The sequence below is a fragment of the Marmota monax genome, unplaced genomic scaffold (assembly GCF_021218885.2).
Source record: "Marmota monax isolate L192 unplaced genomic scaffold, Marmota_monax_Labrador192_F-V1.1 WCK01_AAM20220418_F8-fsc00053, whole genome shotgun sequence".
Lineage (NCBI taxonomy): Eukaryota > Metazoa > Chordata > Mammalia > Rodentia > Sciuridae > Marmota > Marmota monax.
This window is the reverse complement of record NW_026693153.1, coordinates 8,635,093-8,660,935: the sequence shown is the minus strand read 5'-3', so window position 1 is coordinate 8,660,935 and position 25,843 is coordinate 8,635,093. Positions and strand designations below refer to the sequence as shown.

Genomic DNA, 25,843 nt, shown 5'->3' with positions numbered 1-25,843 from the left:
AAAGATTTTTTTATGTTCAAACTATGATCAATTACTGAGAATTCCTGTGTATTTTGTAAGATGTGACTAATATAAAATGGAAAGGGAAGTCAAAGTTCCTACCCATCAAGGAACTTAAATTTTCTTGGATATTATCAAATATAAAATATGGCAAAATATTAGAAAATAACTTGATAGCGAATTTGTAGATATGTATTAATTCCATTTTCTGAAAATAAAACCAATTTTTCTCCCCATCTACATGCATGTGATCATGCACATATGCAGGCTTAGAAGAGGTGTGAAAATGAAAACACCAATTCCCAAGGAGAAGGTAGGTGAGAGAGCAGATGGGAAAATGTGAGAGAAAAGACTGGTGTTTTATATAATTCAGTGTGAGAATTTCCATTTCTGTCTATGATAGAGTAACAGGGATTAGACTCATTCTTCAGCTTTAAATGTGAAAACCTGGATAAAACATAGAAAGAGTGGTTCTCAACCATGGGTCAACAAGCAGCATAGGTGAATAATCACTGGGAGAAGAGAAACAAAGCGAGCCCTGCTATTGCCCCAGTACTGTCTAGAGAGAGTTTCCAGACACTGTAGGAAGAGAGATCCTGCACAAAGCCTGACAGTTACTGAGTGGAGGACACAGAGCTCAATCCAATAGGCAGTTGAAATTTGTAGGGCAGAGTTACGGAAAGAAGGAACAGAGTAAAAGTAGGACAGACTGACTTCTAGGATCTATAAGGGGGTTTTCATTTAAATCTTTAACTACATTAAAGAAACAACCTGTGGCCAGGAAAAGAACAAGGAGCCAGTAGCATGATTCTTATAGATATGCGAACACCTCACATTGCCAACACACAGACTGGAGAAACTTGACAATGTATGGTACCTTGGGTTGAGTGGAATTAGAAGAGTACTGTCTCATTAGTAGGGGAAAAATTAGAACTAATGCCTGCTCATGTCTTAACAAAGCTTAAAAGCAAGACTTAAAAAGAACAAACTGTTTTCTAACAGTTTAACTGCATCACAGAATAAAGCTCAAAAATACATAAGGGAGTAATAGTAAAAATCCAGCACCAAATAATGGTATAATAATGGCACATCTGATCAAAAATTATCAGGCATGTAAAACGTAAGCCTTGATATTAACAAATATCAAAGAATCCAGATAAAACACATGATAAAAATCAGTAAAGACATTAAAAGTTATTATATGTTCTATATGTTTCTAAGATACACAAGAGACACAAAAGAAATTTTAAAAACCTCAAACTGAAAATAAGAAGTGAGAAATACAATATTAGAGATAGAATATTTTGGACAAGATTAATAGCAGATTAGACACTACAGTAGAATTAATAAACTTGAAGATAATAGAAATTTTCCAAACTAAAACATGCAGAGAAAAAGACTGAAAAATAAAACAAAACCCACTGTACCAGTGAACTGCAAAATATCTTTATAAGGGCCATAGATAGTACTCATAAAATTAGAATTAGGAATGGAAAATATTTGAAGAAAAAAATGGCATGTAATTTTGTGAATTTGATGCAAATCATAGCTTACAAATCCAAGAAGCTCAAAGAATCCTAAGCAGAAGAAATATGAAGAAAATTCCATGAAACCACATCATAATCAAATTGCTTAATAATAAGGAAATCTTAAATTATAACCACAGGAAAAAAAGAAACATTACATATTGAGTAACAAAGATAAAACTGATAGTACATTTCTCATTAAAAATAATGCAAGTTAGAAAACAGTGGATCAATAAATTTAAAACACTGGAAAGGAAAAAGACAACCTTGGATTCTATAGCTAGTGAAATTATCTTTCAAAAATGAAGGGAAAAGGTCTTTTTCAGAAATATATTTCAATGCTGTTAGAAGGGTTTTTTTTTTTTTAATATTTTTTAGTTGAACACAATATCATTATTTATTTATTTTTATGTGGTGCTGAAGATCGAACCCAGGGCCTCACATGTACTAGGTGAGTACTCTACCACTGAGCCACAATACCAGACCCTACAAGTTTTTATAATATAAACATGAATAATTTTTCCATTTAAAAATTCAACTTATTCCAGTTAAATACGGATGTTCTCATGGCAGAGTAGTCAAGTTTGGGGCATTAAACAGAAGAGAGGTATGACAATGTTGCTATTTGCCTCAACAAGGAGGGAGTTCATCAAAGACAAAGTTCATGAGATATCAACAGGAAAAGAGGAGAGAGGGCCTTGACTAGCAGCAGAAGAGTTTGAATCTATGTAAATGGTAACTGGGAGCCCTTGGAGTTTTGAAGAGAGATGAGAAAAGTAGTAATTGAAGATATCTTACCAAATTATATATATGAAAGAAAATATCATGTAATTAAACCAATTTCTTTTTTCTTTAATAACTTTACTTATTTATTTTTAAGTGGTGCTGAGGATCGAACCCAGTGCCTCACATGTGCTAGGCAAGTGCTCTCCTGCTGAGCCACAACCCCAGCCTAATTGAAACCAATTTCATTGCAAGTTAACTGAAAAAAAAAAAAAAAAATGTGCTCCTAGTTTCAATTCTAAATGGGAGGCATCATCTTCCTTGGAGACAGGCACTCACTCCTCCATTTAAAGATAGATCCCTTTGGTGGTCACAGGCAAGAAGCGTGTGTGAAAGGTGTAAACACCTGATGAGATCCATTTTTGCCTTCTCTCTACATCGTAACATCTCCTCTGGTTCATTCTAACATCTTCATCATCTTTATTATTTTTTTTAGTTGTTCATTGACATTTATATTATTTATGGAGCTGAGAATTGAACACAGTGCCTCACATTTCCTAGACAAGCACTCAACCACTCAGCCACAACCCCAGCCCCAATCTTCATAATCTTCTGCTAACTAAAACAAAAATTTCCTAATAATCATGAGATGTTAAAGAAATTATTCGGGCAGGAAAGAGAGAAGTATTCTAAAATAAAAGTTGGCAAGATGATCTTGAAATGACCTTCCAAGTCTTAAATGCACTTTTAGCCTTCAGCTTTTGTCTTTTCCCTCCTGTCTACGAAGTAGAAATCGGGAATAAATTAGTGTCATTTGATGGATTGATAAGAAGTGTTGAAAGACAAGAATTTATGAGTTTCTTTGTAGTTTCTCAAGTGGCCAAACAATTCATTAGAAAATTCAGTGATAAAAATTAGTATTGACTAAACAAATCACAAAAAGGGATCCAGAATCACTGAGAATTTTCTAACTATAGTCAAAAGGGTAAAGCCAATAATCAAACTACCTAAAATAACCAGAAGAGGGCAACATGAGACAAAATGACATTTAACTTTTACATTTGAGAACTTCTGTGACTTTTGGCAAAGTTTCATTTTTTAAATGTTTTTTAAAAATACCTTGGTTATAATTTTACCTTATCCTGCTCCACACCAGGCTCTCTGTACACAGTCCATTTCTGCCCATCGTCACTGTACATAATTCTGTAGGCAGACACATAGTAATTGTGTTCCACCAAAGTGGATCCGGTGGTTATAATGCCTGAGGAATGAGTTGCTTCCATTAGTGCAAAGGGCCTGACTCCAGAGGTTGATTCAACATTAAAGCATAAACTTCTAAGATGCACTGTACAAACATTTTTGTCCATGGCTCATTTACATCTAAGTACTAATTTTCATCATAGTAGTTACTAACTCCTTGGTTTTATTCTTTTGAAGAGACAGAAATAATTATGGGTACAAATAAGGAAAGAATTATTCTATTTTGGCAGTCTGTATTCCAATCATTATAAAATATATTTCAACTTCTGAGTAAGACTGCCCTCCTGGGAATAAAGAAATTAAAGATCTGACTTGTATTATTCTTGATACTAAAGCAAAATAAATCTTTTAACAAAATTACCTAAACCAATCCCAATCAGTTATTCTGATCATTTGCTATATTCCCCCAAATTAAATAAATCTATGCTTAGCACTTGTGAAATATTGTTATTTATAGCACTTAAAATGGACTCTCCTTGAACATAAATTTCTCTTATTGATTCTAAGAGATGATTGTTTAGGTGCCTCAAAATCACTTTATTGAAACTCTAAAATAATTTTAATTATATTAAAATTAATTTAAAATGATTTTATTATTAAGAAAACTATTAAGAATCAAATACCAACCCTTCTCCTTTGTTACCTTTTTAAAAATGCTTTCATTAATGCATTATGGTTATATATAACAGTGGGGTTCATTTTGACATAATCAAACATGCATGGAATTTAATTTGCTCCATTTCAGTCCCCAGTGCTCCCTCTGGCCTTCTTTCTATTTATTGTTTTTTGTTTATTTTGAAATTGGTGCTTTATAGATAAACATAAAGGCGGTATATTTATGTGTGTACACACAGTAATTTTGACAAATGAATTTCACATTTCTTCCCTTTTTCCATCCCTCCTCTCTTCCAATCTCCTTCCTCTACTCCACTGAGATGTGACCACCCCCTTTTCCCCTTACTTTGCTCTAGTTTCTGCATATCAGAGAAAATATTCAACCCTTGACTTTGAGTCTGTCCTTTGCCATGTTTTATAAAACTACCTCCAGTCATATTAATGCCAGTTTAAAAAAAAAACAAAAAACTAAAATCATATACTTAAAATTTCTATGAAAATCTCAGATGTCATCAGATTTCCAAATAAAATCAGTATTATCAATTGCTATACAAAATTATGTCTCTTAACCTGTTATCTTCTTTTCCTTATTCAGATCTATTTGTAACCACTGATACTCATCAGTGACAAAAGCAGCCCAAGGAGGGCCAGGCTTTTTCAGCCTGGCCTTCTCAGGTTTCCAACTATTCTCTTGCCCTGTGTGGTCAGTCCACTCCAGTACAGATGATGCTGTTATTTGAGGATCAGCAATCACACCCGATTCCATCCCTAGTGTTCCATAACAACCTGAAATAAAGCAGGAAGTACATTTGGTTTCTGTACAGAATTCTGTAGGCAGACACATAGTAAATTCAAGATCTTTACAAACATATTTATTGCAGACTGCTAGGCAAGTGCTTCTTGGAACTATATCTTTGTGTATAATCAGGAAACCTACAAATAATTACTTATAATGCCTAATACAACTACTACGTAAATAGCTGTTACACTGTATTGTTTAGGGAATAATGACAAGAAAAAAAATCAGTACATGTTTGGAACGTATGCAATTTTTTCCTCCAATGTTCTCAACTAGCAGATGTGGAACCATGGATACAAAGGACTGACTGCATTCATTTACAAGCAGTAACTGTTAGTGAATGGAGATAACATTACCTTGCCCCAGGACATTAAACAGATAAGTGGGCAACTCAATCCTTTACCTCCTTCAGGTTTTTGTTTGTATGTCACATTCTCCATGAAGCCCGCCCTGATCTACTAAAAACTTCAAACCAAGTCCTCCCGGCATTTCCTATCCTCCTTCCTTGCCTTATTTTTCTACATTTTTATCAGATTATAAATAGTACATTGTAAACAGTAATATATTTACTATTTGTCAATCTCTCATTACAAGAATGTAAGCTACAGGAGGGCAGGAGAGTTCTCACTACCAGCAGAACAGTGCCTGGCAAATGAAAAGTGGTACTCAGTAAATATTTTTTTTGGTCAAATGAATTCCTTCTTCAGAGAAGTTTAAAAATCATCTTCTCTAAGCAATCTTCTTTGCTTCCAATATCATTTCCTGATTAATACAGAGCCTGTGGTTTATTTTGTTCATGGTATTATTAGGCACCTTTTTGGGGGGCGGGGGGGGGTACCAGGGATGAGTCGCTTAGCACCTCGCTTTTGCTGAGGCTGGCTTTGAACTCATGATCCTTCTGCCTCAGCCTCCTGAGCCGCTGGGATTACAATTGAGCACCACTGTGTCTGGCTACCAGGCATCTACCTTGATCATCATGTTTCTATGACAAGTAAATGAGAAAAAGCAAAATCCAGCAGATGGCATGGCGTTTGAAAAATATTAGTTTGTTTTATTTATTTATTTAAAGATTTTTTTAAAGATGGACACAATATCTTTATTTATTTATTTTTATGTGGTGCTGAGGATCAAACTCAGTACTTCACATGTGCGAGGCAAGTGCTCTACCACTGAGCTGTAACTCCAACCCCAGTTTATTTATTTACTTAATTCCCCCCACCCTAGTATTGGGGATTAAACCAGGAGTCACTCTACCACTGAGCTATATCTCCAGACATTCTTCAAACAAGGTTTCATAAGTTGCCCTGGCTGGTTTCAAACTTGTGATCCTCCTGCCTCAGTCTCTGGAGCCGCTGGGATTCCAGACATGGATCACTATGTCCAGCTCCAAATATTAGTTATTATACACATTATAATAGTATAAAGTCCATGAAAGGCTTACCACTTGTCTTAAATGTAAAAAGACTTGTAGATAAGTGTCCCCTGAAAGAGAGAAAGATTTTTTTTAATGACACATAACACATGACTTCCTCATATTTATCTCAGTGAAACTTTTTTTCTTGGTTTGTTTTTTACCCTTCACTGTTTAAAGAACTAAAGTTTCCACAGTTAAAAATTAGACACCTGGTAGTGTTCTCAGTCTTATTTCTATGCAGAACAACTTTTGAAATCAGCATGACAACTTTCTGTATAAGTATCTAACTCCCAGTTTCACATACAATTATGCAAATATGTCAATGTAACCTTTAGTATGTACTTTTTTTCTTTTACATGAAATAAATAGACCCCAAACTTTTCTGTGCTTCTGATGAAAGTACATGTGATCCATGTGTGGACAACCAACATGTCTGAGAGCAGGTTTCAGTGTTAGAATGTAGCATTCTAACACTGATGAGCAGAATGGGTGAGCTGAGGATGGCGGGAGATGAGATATGTGTGGAATTTGCCATATGGCAGGTAGTAAGACTCCAGGGCACCTGGAAGAATAAGATTGTCAGTGCAGACTCCCGCCCTTAACACCACATTCAAACTGTCACAAAAGCACAGAATCTATCTATATGTTTTTAAAGTATGAAAGACAGAAGTCACATACACAAACACTTCTTTCTAGTGGTAGAACAGAGGAAAGGAATAAAAGAAGGGATCCAACACCATGCACAAGACACTAAAGAAAAGGAAGGTAGCTTACTGCACACCATGGCTGGGCAAATGAAAGCCCATGCATGGCCCATTGTGTATGGCCAGTGGGCTAAAGTTGTGAATAAAACAAATGAACAAAAATAAGTGACAGAGACACGAGGCCCATAAAGTCTAAAGTACATACTAGATGGCTCTTTAAGGAAAAAGTTTGCTAACTCCTCTGTCCTGTTCTGGGCATGGGTCATGCTCCTATCATCTGAATCTGGTCGAGGATGAGAAGCTGACTTCAGTTAGGCTTAATACTGTCTGTAGGACCAAGAATATCTAAAAGGCAATGTTTATTTTAAAAAGCCTACTAATATGTATTTCTACTTAATGTTTCAACTTCTCCTGTATTTGATGTCTAATCTGTTTTGTAAAACAGCAGAATACTGTAGGGACCATGAAATTACATTCTTGAATATTCTCTTGGGGTGAGAGGGACATTCCTAATATCTCTGCTTTATACCAAGATTTATTTTATATTCAAAGTATTTCAATTATCATTGACCCATCTTGGTTTGTGTAGTTCTGCCTTCTGATTCTTACAGTAAGAATTTGGCAACAAACCTCTAAACTTTTACTCCAGAATATTTCAACACTTACAAAAGAAGAAACAAATTTCCCTTCCAAACAACTAGCTTACTGAAGTAGAACAAATCAAAATAGTGCGATACTGCTTATACGCCTGAAAATACTAAGACATGGAGAACAAAATGGTTGAATGCTTACTGCATAAAAGTTATTTCAGGAACACCATGAAGAAAGAGTGATTTTGTTGCAATCTAGCTAGTTCCTAGACCCCCCCACCCAGAATGCTTATTATAATTAGCATATATACTTACACCACAGATGTGACGTTGTTAGCCAAAGAACTTTCATAGTATGGGATGCCTTTACTAATTACAACACTGATTTGGCCACCTAACACATTTGACACCACTCCTGCATGCACACCAGCCATGCACAATGGCGAGGACTTGAAGAAGGGAAAAAGAAAAAGTTAGTTTTTATTTTTCATTTTTTGGGGGGTAACTTTATATAAGCAAGATACTTATACTTGCTCAATCAGTTGATCAGGGGAGTTTTCTCATAAAAACAGATGATTGATGCTATAGGACAACACATTTTTTAGCAGAAGAATAAAACATTACATATTATTAAAAAGAAATATTCCTAAATTGAAAGGATGAAGATATATAATAGATACATATCTATCTATTCTAGAGTTAAAAAATAAAGTTTATCACAAATTTAAATCTATATCCAACTTACGTCTCTATATCCATGAGGAATTGTTCCAGAGATCTCAGCAAAAGGAAGCAGACAACCAGCTGGACAGTACTTACTGGCAAATAAAAACAAGTAAAAGATTATATAACACTGGACTTGCTAGGGTTTACATCAAAAATACCACACATACATGTTTCAGTTCAATGTAACTAGTATCACCTTCTATACTGACAGAACCACCACTACCAAATGCCCTTCAGACTTTCTTCTACCCACACTCTCAACATGTCTTCATATTATCTACAAAAATGTTCTTACATTCTACATATTGCTTTGATACTTCATAATGAACGGCAGACCATAAGAGAGATTCATCATATTTCATGTTTATGTGAATGTTTATTATATTGTCTGTTGAATATGGGCTGTGCTAGAAACTGGGTTTACAAAAGTCACCCAAGTAAATATGGCCCCTATAATCTTAAAGTTAATATTCTAGTGACAGAAAAAGACATTAAACCAATACTTGTACAACTACTTATATTTTGATTCTTCTATAAAGAAAAGGCACTTTGAAATAACTGGGAGAATTTTAATGTAATACAAGTAATATAAACATTTGGTAACCTTGTTATGTCATGGAGCATTCTAAGTGTTTCGAGTAATCCACACAAGAATTCTATGTGGTAAATACTATTATTATCCTCCTTGCAGAGAAGCAAAATAAAGAACTCTGTGTCATGTCACACAGACCTGCTGAAAGGCAGATGTGCTCCAGAGACTGTACTGTTACACAGGGCTCTCTGCACAGTTCAGGGACTGGGGCTCTAAGGAAGTGAAAGCTTAGCAGTGATCTGGCAGATGGAAGAAGTAAGAGGTGGGCACTGTATAATGATCACTAGGAAAAGCATGCCCTGAGGCAGGACGGCCTGGTGTGTGTCTGCAAGAGCAGATGGCTGATGCAGGTACAATGAGTGAGCAAAAGAAAGGTTAGAGAGATGGGCAGAGATCACATCCTGCAGAGGCCCTGTGAGCTAGGGAATGTGTTCCTAAGTAATAGTAGGAAGCCAGTAAAGGATTTGACAGCTTACATACATTATCTGATTCATATTTTTAAATAAAGATTATTCTAGCTCCTAAGAAGAAAAGAGACTGCAAGAAATCATGAGAGGAAGCTGGGGTGGTGGTGAAGGAGCTAGAAGTGGAGGGAGACAAGCAGACTCTCTACCAACTGATGTCTGGGTTACTAGTGTTGACCAGGATCCCTCAAATGCTAAAGCCAGCACTCTTTCCACAACAGCAGGTTGGGAGGAGGTCGGTGACATGGGTCTTGAAAGATGAGAATGATTGTGTCTAGCATAGGGAATAAAGTCATTCTATGCAAAATGTCTGAGAACTCAGAACCAGTATAAATAAATAGTATACATAGATAAGATTGGAAAATTGGCCCACGGCTATTTGTGGATGACTTTGAAGACTAGACTAAGGAATACGAACAACTTCTTAGCATAAGTTTTTTAATCTTAGCATAAGATTTTTAAGCAGGTAAAAGATCACATACACATTTTAGAATGCCACTTAGAAGTTGTTTGAAATTAGAAAACCAGCAAAGATGAGAAATAGGAAATCTATTTATCTTAGTCTAAGCAAAAAACAAAATCAATAAAACAGAGAAATAGTAGTGAAATGCTACTTGGGAAAGAACACTAAAAAATTCTGTAATAGCGTAAACCATCCTCATTCCTTTTCTCTAAAAGAAATAAATAAAATAAAATGAAATAGTATTATTACTCTTATAAATACTTTTGCCAGGTTTTAGAAAGCAACTAGTTCTATTTTTAAAGCATTTAAAAATTTTACTTTCATTTTGAAGGCTTATGCTACAATTAAAGCAAAATTTAAACAGGGCAATTAAATGGCTTTAAATAATCTCTAATTTTCCACTCTTGAAACTGATTGTGTCACACATTATACATTAATCTTCAGAGTAAAAGAATAAAGTGTGCATGCACAAACACAGTCATTAATATGGTCATACCTGAATTCAGGTTCCAAAAAATTGGATGCAGTGTCCAAACAAGTAATTAGATCTAGGGAAAAAAAATTCAATGATATTCAGATTTATTACTCTTGTTTAAACATCAAGTATTACAGAATCTCAAATTATATTGATGTAAATTTCAAAATCTCAACAGTACTAAAAATTACAAATTTTCACCAGGCGTGGTGGTGTACGCCTATAATCCCAGTGGCTTAGGAGGCTCAGGTAGGAAGATCACAAATTCAAAGCCAGCCTCAGCAGATTAGTGAGTACTTGGCAACTCAGTGATACCCCGTCTCTATAAAATAAAATAAAAAAAAAAAAATGGCTGGGGATGTGGCGCAAGTGGTTAAGCACCCCTGGGTTTAATCCCTGGTTAAAAAAAAAAAAAAAACTATAAATTTTTGTTAATCATAGTTATTTCTCTCATTTGATATGTCTTGCTTCTGGGAGCTGTAACTCCTTAATACTGTTTTCTATTACATCACCTCCTGAAGTCATATCATACATGCAGAACATACATACGTGAGTAAAATTTGTACACTCTTAGAATGGCTTCTATAAAATACAGCTCCAACATAGAAAACCATTTCTTGGTTGTTATTATGACTAAAAATGATCCTTTGATGTTTACACACAAGGAAAATAATGACAAATAAGAAGTGAGGTAATTCTGTGGCTCTAGCTAATTGCATTTGAAATCTGGTCCACAGACAGAAACTGCAGCATCAGCATCTTCTGAGAACTTAGAAGATATTCAACCCCATCCAGACTTACAGAATCTCTGGAGAGGGGACTCAAGAATTTGTTTTGAAAAACATTCCAGGTAATTCTTAGGCACACTTAAATTGAAGAATCACTGCTCTAAAGAAATAAAAACTCAAATTTTAACATTTTTTTCTATCTAGAAATCAATATATCCAAATAACAGCTTAAACTACCTCTAATTAAGACCTAGTTCCTAGGCTATATAAAAGGAAGTTTTCAATTAATAACACTTAGTGGCTTCCTTCTGCTCTTGGGATTGAGAACAAAGCCCTCAATGTGGTCCACAGAGTCTTAAAGGGTTTGGTTCCTCCTCTCTCAACTCTTGTCTTGTACCCACCTTGGCTTCTCACCACTAGCCCTCTTTGGAGACTCTGGCACATGATGCTCTTTTAGGCTGGAAGGTTTTTCCATTATCCCTTAACCTAGCTGTAAGATCTTAACTGTTAATTCCTCATAGAAACTGCCTTGACCTTTCTAAGCCAAACTCCATTAGCACATAGTAGGTACTAAGTTTTGCTTGTTTTAATGAGCAGTTGACTATTACATGTTCTCGGTATACCATATGCTATGTGAGATTGCTTTTGTTGATGGAATTACTAATTATAAACAATATAACTTTGTAATGTCTAGTCCCTGGACAAAACTGGGACTGTCTTCATCTTTGCACTGCCAACAGCAATTACAGAATGAAGGACATGCTGGAGACTTTCCTTGAAGATTACTGAATCGATGGGAGAATGAAGTTTCTGATAATTAGTGTTTGGCTAAGTTCAATCTTTACTAACCTGAAGGGAAGCAAATCAGGAAGAAGACCCAAAGACAATCACAAAAGTAAGATATTTTACATATAAATGTTTGGTTAAAAACTGTCAAGAAGGTTACTACATTGATGGAGCAGCATACTTCCTAGCATAAAGCTGATACATTATGTCCTCCACAGCAAACCCAGGATAACTGATCACTCTATTTTACAATTTTAAAGAAATTTTATATTTATTATCCAACTGAAATACGTCTTGAAAAAGCATAAAAAGTACATTATGCTAATTGGAAAGTGGCATTATGAGAGCAATTGTATGGATCATATGCACACATCATAGGCATTGGAATGATTAACTTACATCTGTGTTTTAGAGGTAACAAGCCTCCACAGGGGTTCACTACTACTTAGTTGACCGACTTCGAAAAGCAGACAAACTGAATTACGTACACTCTATAGTTACGCTTGTCAATCTTTGCACAGCATCAATGAAAATCAATTTTCCACTTTCCTGCTCTACCAAAAAAATTTCCAACTTCTAAGATTAGAAATTCAGCTTCTAAGATTAATAGCCTGTGATGAAAAAGTACCTGTGTGGTCCAACATGGCATTCAAGCCACAAGACGACTGCCATCTGGCCTGGTTACCTTCACAGCACATGCCAGAAAGCTGGTTGACAATGGATATATTTGATCAGAACAGGGCTTTGGTTGTAAATTTGTGCAGTACTTACCCTCCACATTATGCCATGCAAATGTGCAAGTAATTGCCCTGGCTCTAAAATTCCAATAAGGCTCAAAAAAGCTCCTTTGGAGGAAAATAAGAATTAAAAATAGTTGAAGGAGGGACAAGAAGACTGAAGAAAGGGAAAGCAAGCCACAAGTACAGACTCTGACATTTACAACTTCACAAAAGCAAGTAAAACATTAAGCAGGAAATTAGATTATGTGTCTTTCTTGAAAGCTTTCCCCAAGTAAACAGACTTTCAGAAAATTGTTGCTACTACAAGGGTCCCCACTAATGAAAACACAGCTCGGGAAAGAAACAGTCTGTCTCCAACACTTCTGATTGAAGTGTTTAAATGAAGAGAACTAAACCCTCTACAGAGTCTGGAACAAAATCCTCAAATTTAAAATTGAATTTTGACATGGGTACTGTTATAGTTTAGATATGAGGTGTCGCCCCAAAGTTTCTGTTAATGCAAGGATATTCAGAGCTGAAATGACTGGATTGAGAAAGTTCTAACCTAATCAGTCCATCCTACTTTGAAGGGATTGACTAGATGCTAACTGCTGGCAGGTGGGGCATGGCTGGAGAAGGTGAGTCACTGGAGATGTTCCAGCAAGGCTGCATCTTCCCTGTTCTCACCATCCTTCCCTGCTTCCTGATACCACCATAAACTGAGCAAATTTCCTCTGCTGGGCCCTTCCCCTGCAATGTGCTGCCTCATCTTGGGCCCAGAACAAAGGAGTTGGATATCTATGGGTTGAGACCTCTAAAACCATCAGCACCAAATAAGCTTTTCTTCAGTTACTCTTTTCGGATATTTTGGTTAAAGTGATTAAAAAACAAACAAACAAACACTAAAACAGGTGCTCAGACAAAGGGGGTTGGGGGAATTAGAGAGACAGTCTTTTAAACCAAGGATGCTGGAAAAATTTGATATCAAGAATGAAATTGGATGCGTACCTCATGCCCTATGTAAGAATTATTCAAAGAGGATCTAAATTTAAGAACTAAAACTAAAGACTTTTATAAGAAAATACAGGAGTAGAAATCAGGGATGTAATTAAAAAAAATACTTAGAGGTAAATGAGAAAACTGATGCAACATATCAAAACCTCTGGGACAATATAAGGTAGTGCTAGGAGGAAAGTTCAATGTACTGAGCTCATTCATTAAAAGAACAGAAAGTCAACAAATAAATAACCTAATATTATACCTCAAAGCCCTAGAAAAAGAAGACCAAATCAACACCAAAAGCAGGAAAGACAGGAAAATAATTAAAATCAGAGCTGAAATCAATGAAACTAAAAACAACAACAACAAAGATCCAAAAAAACCTGACAAAATAGTTGGTTTTTTGAAAAAATAAATTGATAAACCCTTAGCCAAGCTACAAAAGAGAAAGAAAGAAAACTCAAATTACTAAAATTTTTTTTTTTTTTTTTTTTTTTTTAATTTTTTAATATTTATTTTTTAGTATTTGGCGGACACAACATCTTTGTTTGTATGTGGTGCTGAGGATCGAACCCGGGCTGCACGCATGCCAGGCGAGCGCGCTACCGCTTGAGCCACATCCCAGCCCCCAAATTACTAAAATTTGTGATGAAAAAGAAAATACAGCAGTACATCTTGACCTTAGATTAAGAAATGGTTCCTTAGATATAATGAAAAGAAAAGGCACCAAAATAAAAATTGATAAACTTAAATTCATCAAAATAAAAACTTTTGTGCTTCAAATGACACTATCAAGATAGAGAAAGACAGCTTAAAGAAACAGTGAAAATATCTGCAAATCATATCTGATAAGGGTCTATAATCCAGAATACTTGAAGAATATTGAGAAGTGACAACATAACAACATATATCCATGTGATGGAATGTTATTTGGCCACAAAAAAGGAATGAAATATTGATACATGCTACAATATGAATGAACTCTGAAAACTTGTAAAGTCAAAGAAACCACTCACAAAAGATCACACACTCTGATTCAATATAAAAATCCAGAACAAACATATCTACAGAGAAAAAAGGTAGTTTGGTCATTATCTAGGATTGGTGAGGCTCAGAGTAAGAAATGGAAAGTGACTGCTATTAATTATAGTGCTTCTTTTGAAAATGTTCTAAAATGGACTTTGGTAAAGACTGTAAAATTAAATATACTGAAAAGTGGTGAATGTCATACTTTATGAGAATTATATGGCATACTTTATGTGAATCATCTCAATAAAATTATTATATAATGTTTAAAAATTAAAAAAAAAAGATTTCACAGAAGTAATATCAATTCCTTTAACATATAGCACTTCTGCATAGATGAGTAAAATAAAGCCCAGTAAAAGGTCCAGCATTGGCACTTCTTTCAATCATTCATTTGTTCATTTATTCATTCAGTAAATATTTAATAAATATTTCAGTAAATACTTAATCTCAGTAAATATTTAATAAGCACATATTATGATTCAGTTAATATTTAGTGTTTAGTATTTATTAAGCCATGTATTATGACCAGGTGTTTTCCTAGGCATTAGAGAGAAAGACAAAAATCCCTGAGCATAGGAAGTATACCTCCAGAGGGAATATGGTGGAGAAAATATGCAATATTAGAAAGAAAAATATAGTGTGGTAGAAGAAGATAAGTATTTAAGGAAAATAAGGAGAGTGAGGAAATTAGGAGATGTTAAGAACTTACAATTTTAAGACTAGTGGTCAGGCTAGGCCTCATTTGAAAGGGTGAAGTCTGAATAAAACAAGAAAATAGGCGAGGAAGTGAGGTATGAGATATAAGGAAGTGAAAACAAGTAGTGGATATCACAAAGGCCCAGGTGGAAGCATGCCCAGAAAGACCAGAGTGAAGATGGAGAAGACAAGGAAGAGACAAAGTCAGACAAGTAACAGGAAGACAAATCCTATACGGTCTTGGTGGTAAAGACATTTTGCAGAAAGAGATGGGACTTTTCATTTTAATGAGATCACTCTAAAAAGCGAATTGAGAGTAGACTGAAGGGGAAAGAGCAAAAACAAAGGTCACTAAGGATTTTACTGACATAATTGAGGAAAGAGTTGATGGTACCTTGAACTAGAGAGACAGTAGTGGAGCTGTCCAGGTGAAGTTAGATTCTGATATACAGACACATTCATCTAGAGTGGCAGATGGCTATGAATTTGAGACAAAGAGAAAAGTCAAAGAAAAATGGTAATGTTTCTGAACTGAGCAACTTATAAGATGACTTTACACATTAAGAACTAAACACGTATAAAGCACCCAATTATGCCAAATCTACTTTACTATGTCCTATAATACCAGAAAAACAGTGATATATCTGTTCAAGATGTAGGGCAGCATATAATTTACTACAGTTTTAAAACTATGAGCCTCTATGTAGAATTTTTTTGGGGGGAGGGGGTCATTTTAGTCCAATATTTAATAAATACAAAAGACTGAAGCACATCTGTTATTACATAAAATACTAATATGGTACATTTCACTAGGGTCCTCTGGACAAAGAGATGCAGCAATATTAAGCAGAACATCTGAAGCAGACAGGCACTCACTCTCTCCCTTGTTCAACCTAAAGGAGAATTAGCATCTATAGAGTCCATTCCAGTCTTGACTGTAATCTAACCCAAAGGGACAGTAGCTGGAAAGCCTATAAAAAGAACTTCTGACCTTCCCCTTCATCTGCTTTCCTTAACCATACAAGAGGAGGCAAGTCTAAGACGTGACTGTGAAGGCAGAGTGGTGTGACTATGAGGAAGAGCACGAAAGAATGTAAAGACAGTAGCAAACCAATAATCAACAAAGGGATAAAAAGTTTCATGATTTTTGTAATGAAGATACTAATACCAGTTTTCTAAGACAACTCCAAATTTAGCCATATTACTATCTGTCATAATTCATATACACAGGCTTTTTAAAATTAAAGTATAATTTAAAAGAATTCTCATGATAAATGCAAAGGCTAGAGAACTTTATAATTGCTTCATGAAGTATTTACTTAAACATGAAATCTTAAATTGATCCATACATAATATTGTAAAAATGATACTTGTTTTATTTGTTAAATCAATCCAAAAAATAACAGCACATTGGTTACTCTCAAGAAATATTTTTGATTAACAGCATTTGGTAGTTTTGAGATTGCTGAACTGAGAAAAATATTATTTATGTTTTTCCCCAATCAATACTGTTTAATATTCTTGAATGAATTGAAAAAGACTCTCATTAGTATTAGAACCCATTATTACAACAATGCAACACCACCTACATTAGCTGTGGCATATTATTTTTGCACAATTGATAATACTGACTTATAAAGGAAGGGAAGCCTGAGTGTATTTATTCTAACTCAAAAAGCATAAAGTATGACTCCTAAGTTACTGTGTTTAACAGAAGTGAGAAAACATAAAGATAATATATATGTACAAATCCTATTCCTATATTTGCTCTAAGTTCTTTAAATAACTAATTACAAAATTTTCAAAAGCCTGAAGGAATATGTACTCTTGCTTTCACAATCCACACCCTGTCAGTAAGCTTGCTGTGTGATGTCTCCTTTGTTCAAGTGCTGGAGGATGTGGGATAAGGCTGGTCTGGCTGCTAAATTCTCCTGACACTATTAATATTACTGTGTGACCTTAAGGCTAATTCCTCCTTTCCATGATAGAAATCTGGCAATGATTTGCACCAGGTGCAATTTTGTTATGAAAAATTTACATACACAGAACATAACCTATTCAGAATCAACTAGCATTTAGAAAGTGCCTGATTCTATACTAGGTATTCTTCCTCTTCTCCATTTACATAATTAGAGTGGAGATGAAATTTTAAATTCCTTTCAGAAAAATTATAATCCATCTATGGATTATATCACAGATGAAAAAATTAATATATTTCTTCTGAGTGACGTATGTATGGCTCAGTTGTATAAGCAATAAATCACTGATAGGCTAAAAGCCCACATATGGTTAATTGGGTCAAAACAAACTCTTTTTTATGCTTAAATTCCTATTGAGATAGAACACGAGGGGCCCAAAGCCCTGTCTATGGTATTTTGAAGGGCTATTTTTGTGGATGGCCTTCACTTTCCCAGGGTTTAACTAGGCAGCAGCTCTGAGCCCGCATGATGGGGTAGAGGTGAGGCTGGGCTTGGAATTGGGGTTGTCACACCTGTAATGTCAGGCACTTCCCACAGCTGTAGCTGGGATGGTTGAGACGTGTCAGCAGATGCCAGCATTTCCTGCCACTGCAACAGTAACAATCCTTGCTACCACTTCTGCATCCAAGGCTGCTTCTCTTATTACTGACATAAGGACAACCTGTAGCACCAACGCTGCTGCCACCACTGCCAGACCTGGCATGTGATGACCATCCAGGCTTGCCAGGGTATTATCCTACAGCCTCCTGGGGCAGTTGTGGTGAGCACCTCCACCATCTCATGACAGTGGAGTGTAGGAGGACATAACAAATGCAAATCCTGGTGCTGAGAGCAGAAGCTGGCAAGATGCCGCAGAAATTCTACTCACTTGTATAACAGCTGAGTGGCCTGTGTGAGCCCACCTCTTTAAGATGCCTATAAAGTTTCATTCCTCACATCCTAGGAGAGCCAGTCCCAGAACCCTGTCTCGTGCACTGCCTCCTTTAGGCTTAAACACAGCCCAATAAAGCCTCATTGTAATGAAATTGCTGCTTGTCTCAAGATTGTTATTTTGAATTTATTAAAGAAGCCCAAGGTTAAGCTGGCAACACTAAGAGCTGGCAACACTAAGAGCGGAGAGGTGGTTACAGCAAAGGAGTTGCACCTGACCCTTTCCTGATTTCCATACTAACTGAGCTAAAGAATTCTTGGTTTGTTGGTAACTTCCTGTATTAAAAATATAATAAAAGACATATTATAAGCTAGCACAATTCTTTGGTGACCTACACAGTATCTAGGATACTTTTAACAAATACATCAGTATTAACCAATAGTGAAGGACACAGCCACAAGATAGCACAAACACAACACATGTGTGGTTCCTTTACATAATTCCTAACATACTCAAAAAAAAAAAAAAAAAAAAAAGACACAGAAAGACTGCAATCATTAGGGTGTGCTTCAGGATATTTACATGCCACCTTGATATAAACTTCATTCCATGTGTTGAAGTGACTCTTTTTATTAAAACCACCTTAACAGATAAATTCTGTTTAAACTCTATCTTTGCTAAATTGGTAACACTTTGCTCATAAACACCTTCATTTTATAAATTAACACTAAAATGGTTATTTTTGGTATTTTATATTATATACACAAACATTATGCATATTCAGTCTTCATTTTCCTGTAAATGATGATATAAAGATATGAACACAGGGTTGGGCTTGTGGCTCAGCCGTAGAGTGCTCGCCTAGTGTGTGAGAGGCCCTGGGTTCGATCCTCAGCACCACATAAAAATAAATAAATAAAACAAAGGTATTGTGTCCAACTACAATTAAAAAATAAATATTAAAAAAATATGAATGCAAACTAAAATTTCATTAATAAGATCTTACTAAAATGAGTTTGTTTCAGAGTTTTAAAATGTTTGAAACCCACAATAAAAATCACAAATAGAAATCTGGCTAAGAGTAACACTCTAAAGAAAACAGACTATATAAAATTATTGCATAGTTAAGGCAGCAATCTAAAAAATTCACACTCTGTTTTCAAAACCAAAAACATTCCATGTGGGTTGAGGGGTATTGGGGGGACAATCGGTTACAGAAATTTGAACTCTATTAGAAAGGAGTTCTTTATTCTGCCTGTTTCATTTATAAGTTTATGTAATCTGATGTAAGATGGAAGAAATGGAAAACATTTGCAAAAAAAAAGTTAAAGAATGCAGCAATCAAGATTTTTATATCACTACCATTAATTCTAAAAATAATCTATCATATGGCGACAATAACCCTGTCAAATGGGAATATTTTTTAGGCTCGACTGTTGACAAGTCTTAGGCACACTGTTATCAGACTCTCTGAGGCAGAGGCAATGAATGGACAAGTGCTTATGAGTTCCAATCAGGAAGAATGTTAGTATCTACACTGGGTCATTTTGTTTCACAGAAAAATTTAAACTATTTGCTATTTTCCTCCAGAAAAAAAGAAAAAAAAAAAGGTACGCTTTATAATGACCATTACAAATTTTTAGATAAGTGAATTCTAAAGTAATGAGGTTGAACATTACTCTTAAAGTGATGGTTCCATATTCTACAAAGAATTCCAGAATAACCACTTTACAATTGTGCATACAAACACACATAACAACCCAATATGGCCACATTCAAATAAAATGCTGCCTTGAAGACTTGAGCCTTTCAATGCAAATGCAGACATGTCTCCTAAATTCACTGTTCTATAAAATAACTTTAAAAAAACATTTCCCAGAATCCTCCTAGAAATGTTGAGCTCCTAGAAATTGGCCATCATTGAAGAGATTAAAAAACAGAAATTCAGATCCCACATCTATAACTTTGAGTCTAATGGTAAATGCTGTTTTTAAGGGTTTGTTTTTGTTTTTTTAAGAATGAAAAAGTAGTAGTAGTTATTATCAAACTAGATACAAAGGTCTGAGCTACCAAGTTTGGACCTCTGAGTGGTTGACTTTGCCTCTTACAGTTAAGACCAGTAATAACTTGGGAGTTTCTCTACATAGAACATCTTAACAGTGGCTGTTAATATGAATGTTCAGGATCCCTCAAAGGTCCACACAAATCTTTAATTTTTCAGAAAGTCTAGTTAAAATTTCATGGGATTATACCCATTTGGGATTAGAAATACTAATCCTCATATTTATTGGAAGTGTTGACTCATACTTTTATGACTCTTTCCTTGCTACCCAATGGGAAATAGAAATTTTTTCTTTTACTGGTAGATAAACTAGTGAATTCTGGTCTATTCTATTCTGGTCGATTCTACTTCTCAGCAAAACTGGTAAAGAAAAAGGCTATAAACTCCTGCTCAAAGATAATTAAAAATAACACAGAAAAAAAGAAAGTTTTATAAAACTAGACATACTATTTAAAAAGTATAAGAAAAAGCATACAAAACAGAATTAGAAGAGGACACTAAGGACAGTGCCCAAGACATGACAAGGCACCACAGTAGTTCTGAGTTTCATTCAAGAAGGTGTCCTTCTGTCCAAAGTCTTTTATTATAACTCAAATTGCTAAAATAAATAAACAAACAAACAAACAAAAAAAAAACCTCAAAGAAGATGAATCCTAATTCAAAGGGGACTATTCTTCCCTGTAGAAGATATGCTCAGTTGCAATATCTTTAAAAACTGGTATAATTCTGTATTTTGTTCATAAGACAACCTCTTACTTCGATCATCTCTTATCTGGTCTTTTCTAATAGCCATTTAATTGATTTTCCTATATTATTCTTCTCTTTGATCTACTCTTCACAGAGAAAGGAAAATTATAAAAACAAAAACGTAAACCAAGTCATATCACTACTCTGCTTTATCAATTTCTATGCACTCTTGGGAAAAAGCTCTAATCCTTCTATTTTCTATATGACACTATAAGCAAGATCTACTCCTCCACTCACTCCACTCCTGCCACAAGGGCTTTTCCCCGCAATTCCTCCAAAGCTGCTTCCTACCATCAGGTCTTTGCATCTACTGTTCTTTTCCCTAGAATGTTCTTCCTTGTCTGCCTGGAATTTCCAATGAATCCTTCAGTTCTAAGCTAAAGTAGCTTCCTCGGAAAAGCTCAGCTCTTTATCAATTTTCCATCCCCTAAACCCCTCTGGCCTCCTATCATTTATACTTATCATAACCATAACTAGCAATCAGTTGTAAGCCCTATGAAAGCATGATGGTGTATGTCTTAAATACTGCTGTTTCCACAGTAGGAAGCATAAACAGGGAATAAGAGAATACAATCTTGCAAAGGAGTCTTGTGCAAAGTAACAAACATTAGTCTACTTGGATAAAACTGTGACTCTATCAACAGCACATACCATGTAGCATTAATGAGTCTTTGCTGGAGTGTACAACAAATAAGTAGCTTTTGAAGCAAGATTGTTCACACTCTTTTAGTTTCAAATACTCTAAATCTTCAAGTAGATTGCTAAGTGAGGGACATGTTACTTGAAAATATTCACGGAATTCATTGTGGTAGCTATGTTTCCTGAAGGGGGGGGGGGGGGGACCGAGGAGCTCAAACAAAGCCAATCAGCCTTCAAAATACATGAGTCATTACAAGAAATTGTGACTGAAAGGCCACCCAAGAAGTAATAAGAATTCAACCAGTGTTCTCTAGAAAGATAGTTTAGCCAATTTATTTATGTTCAAATGAAACAAATGTTTGATGCAATGGGATAGGATAAGCAAAAAATTAAGACTTCAGGAGACAGTTGTGAAATGAGGATTTCCCAAGATGATTATCACTTCGGAAAGTATTACTATCAAGAAGTTCCTGATTAAAAACCTGAAATATAGCAGCATAGCTATTTATGTTTGGCAGAAAGGATCTGTAAGTCTTCAACATACTGATCCTGTTATCTGAGAGCACTGTCAATTTTTTAATGCAGGCCATTCAGGTCTCTGTGGGCCAAAAACTCCATATATAAATGTCTAATGTAACAGCTTAAAAAAAAAAAAAAAGAAAAAAGAAAGAGATGTTATTTATTTTCTAGAAATATTCATCTTGATAAATAACAAGAATGGGGAAAATATGAATCAAAATATCTAACCCACTACTAAGACCAAGAACTTAAGAATATGAAGCAAATCATTCATATTTTTTAATCTTCTCACCTATCAACCTAAGACTTTCAAGGAGTAAAACTGAAAGAACTGTGACTATTATCATGTCACTCTGTTCTCTAAATTTCCCTGTAGACAATGGGGTGGGGAAGAATGCACTGTGTGTGCTTACAATGGTGCATGAGGGAAACTACCACCGTGTGTGCCTACCATGCTGTGTGCCTGCAGACACTATATATGTCTGATTAGACTTAGTCCTCACAACTGACACATTCACGGATATATGAGACCCTGTGGTGAAATAACTTGCCAAATCAGCAGGCTAGCAAGTGGCTGAGACAGGTTTTGATTTCAGGGACACTTGGTATCCTTCCATAACATCACTATTACCTTAGTTTTCCTATCTTTGTCAAAACATTAATCATTCATCTAGCATAATGTTTCCACTTATTTTCCTTCCATGTTCCATTCTAACAAGTTTTCTTATTTTCTGAGAAATAAGCCTTCACACCTTGTCCCACTGATTATGAATTATGAATCAAGAGAATGCAGATTCTTCTTCAAATAGAGTAGCCTCTATCATGTTCTAAATGAAACTCTTAATGAGACATACAGTGCAAATACCTACCACTGCAAAAGAGAAACAGGTTCTCTATACTCAGTCATTCCCAGTATTCAATATACTCACACCTAGAAGGCCCTTAATAATTGTCTCATGTTTATATATAATATGAAGCTGATTTTTATTTTAAACTATCAACTTAGGTTAATTCAGTGTCAAATGTAAAAATAATCATCTATTTTCTGATTTAAATGATTGTTTTGATATGTCCTTGTACTAGAAATACTTCTTAAACTTTCTCATGATGGTACCCCTAATAGCAAAGGGGAATAAATGCAAGCCATAATAGCCAAAACACATCAGGAATTTCATGCATGATTTCCATTTTATCTTAGAGATTCAGGCAAATTTTTTATTCTATTCTATTTAATAGCCTTGCTTTTAATTCTTTCCCCTTCGCATCCTAAAATTAACAATTCAGAAAATAACTCAGCACTTACCAGAGTACTCCTAGTGGTAGGAGGACCTGCCTATTCTTTGCAAAAAACAGTAACAGGGTCTTTAACACAGAAATATGAAGTCATCAACCATGGGTAATAGAGACTTAAATTGAAAATGGTACATCTCAATAATTCACAGGTATAAAAACAGTTATTGAAGTTTGTGTTCCAATCTTATAAAAGTGAAAAATTAGTATTTCATCTATTAAGGAAAAGGAAGTATGTGGACTTGGTGAAAAAGGTAAGACACTTATTTTTCTGGAATTCTGAAACTGATTTAACTTTGTCAAATTTGTATAAATATTATTGACTATTCAGTCTTTCTATTCTATTCCAATTTCAGATAACAGGAACTAAGAGAAACATTTCTTTTTTGTTGTCAGAAACTGCAAAATTTGGGAACCATTGTATAAGATGAAAATTACCTTGTTTATCGATAACTGAATATGAAGCCAAAAATCCTCGTCCAGAAATATGAATTCCACTCATGAACAGCACTGTAATTTCATTGCTTTTTGATTCAATTGAATGGTTCATTTGCAACCCCAGACCACAATATTTGCCTAGAAATAAAAGAAAATAACATATTTGGTGTGACTTTTATAAAATCAATAATATTTGCAATATATATAAGAGAATCAGAATAATATACCAAACTGGGCATTAATTAGTAAAACCTCACTAGGATGTTTAATGATTAAAAATCATATTACTCTGGAAACAATAAATAATACTCAAATGATTCAAAAGAAAAAAACAGTACAGGGCATTACTGACCTCGTGAAGATTTAATTTTCTATAAAACACACTTGTTCTCTTTAAATCAATAAAAAGGAATGTAAAAGTTAACCTATGCAGGCAGGTAGCCATGAATAAATTGTTAATCAACAGTATTCTTAACGTGCTTCACCGAGGACCTCCTAGATTTGTGGCTTAGGGTAGCCCCTCAAATGTTTTATTGGATTCACTCAAGTTTTTCTTCTACAAATTGTCAGGCTTCTACTCAACCTGTTAGGTGATCATGTCCACTCTTGTGGCTTTAATTATGATTTGACAACTCACAAACTTCACCCTCAGCCTTTTGAACTTCAGATTCAATACAAATAAAAACCTAACTTCCATCTTTAAATGTCTAACAGATAAATATATAATGAGGATATGTTACTTTTTATATAAGTATTCAAAGAAACAAGAATTAAAGCAAGATATCCAACAATAAATGGTAAAAATGTATTTCCTTTATATGGTTGGTAACTCATCTAACAAATTCTGAATAAGAATCCCAAGAACTGTTTCAAGCTACAGTAATATCTCTTGATTAAAAGTAATGTGGACTTTCAGGGATATCATTCATCATTAGTGAAATGACATTAAAACTAAACAATATACCCAAAAGAATGGTTATAGTCAGAAAGATTGACATCAAGCATTGGTGAAGATGTGAAGAAATCAGAACCTTTATACAATAATGGCCGGAATATAAATTGTACAGTCATTTTTGAAATAGTTTGGCTGTTTCTAAAAGAAGTTACGCAGCTCAGCAATTCACTTCTAGCTCTCTACTCATGAGGGAGAAAAACATGTTCACAAAAAGACTATGCATAGTAGCACTATTTCCATCTGTCTCAAACTGAAACAATTTGGTCATCAACTAGCTAATGGATAAACAAAATGTGGTGTATGCTCATACACTGGACTACTACTCCTCAATAATACAAAGGACAACACCCATGAACCTCAAAAACACTAGGCTAAGAAGTTGTATGATATTTCTAGAAAAGGCAAACAAAGTAAAAGTGGAAAACATCAATGGCTATCAGACTTGGGAAAAAAGGGGAACAAAGTTGGTCACATAAGAAACTTTTTAAAAAAATTAACTTTTTTATTGGGGCACTATGCTTAACATAATAGTGGGCTTCGTCATAACATATTCATACCTGCTCATGTGAATGAATGAATGTGTCCTCTCAAATTCATATGTCAAAAATTCTAGCCCCAATATTATAATATTTGGAGATGGGACCTTTGAGGAGAATTAGGTTGTGAGGATGGTACTCTCACAATTCAACTGATCTCAGGCTACCAGCTTTCAGAACTATGAGAAATTAATGTTTGCAGTTTAAGTCACCAGTCTACAGTGTTTTTGTTATATAACAGCACAAACTAAATTCTCTGCCTTACCTAGAACTTTTTTCCCTTCCACACACCACTCACAGTAATAAAATAAATGATGCTTCCCAAAGAGTTGTGAAGTGTTGAATAACAGCATTTCTCTCTTCCTGTGAGTGACCCCTAGAAGTACTCAAGGAGTACATAAAGGTCCACAATGGTCCAATCACTCTCCTTTTCAAAACAGCAACAATCCTTTTGCTTTTTCCCTCACTGTCTCGTCAGGTCTCATCCCTTAATTAGTAA

General features: G+C 35.0%; 1 protein-coding gene across 4 annotated transcripts in view; it reads right to left on the bottom strand.

The window, feature by feature from the left end:
- Dcbld2 (discoidin, CUB and LCCL domain containing 2) overlaps positions 1–25,843 on the bottom strand; it is an 81,735-nt gene that overhangs the window by 13,894 nt on the left and 41,998 nt on the right. For all 4 annotated transcript variants that reach the window (XM_058582908.1, XM_046455231.2, XM_046455229.2 and 1 more), the window contains 7 exons: positions 23,854–23,991; positions 10,373–10,424; positions 8,377–8,449; positions 7,947–8,080; positions 6,365–6,405; positions 4,695–4,910; positions 3,386–3,510 (listed from right to left, as the gene is read on the bottom strand). In XM_058582908.1, the coding sequence (XP_058438891.1) occupies positions 3,386–3,510; positions 4,695–4,910; positions 6,365–6,405; positions 7,947–8,080; positions 8,377–8,449; positions 10,373–10,424; positions 23,854–23,965 (753 nt within the window). In that variant the 5' untranslated portion in view covers positions 23,966–23,991. The remainder of the gene's footprint in view (positions 1–3,385; positions 3,511–4,694; positions 4,911–6,364; positions 6,406–7,946; positions 8,081–8,376; positions 8,450–10,372; positions 10,425–23,853; positions 23,992–25,843) is intronic.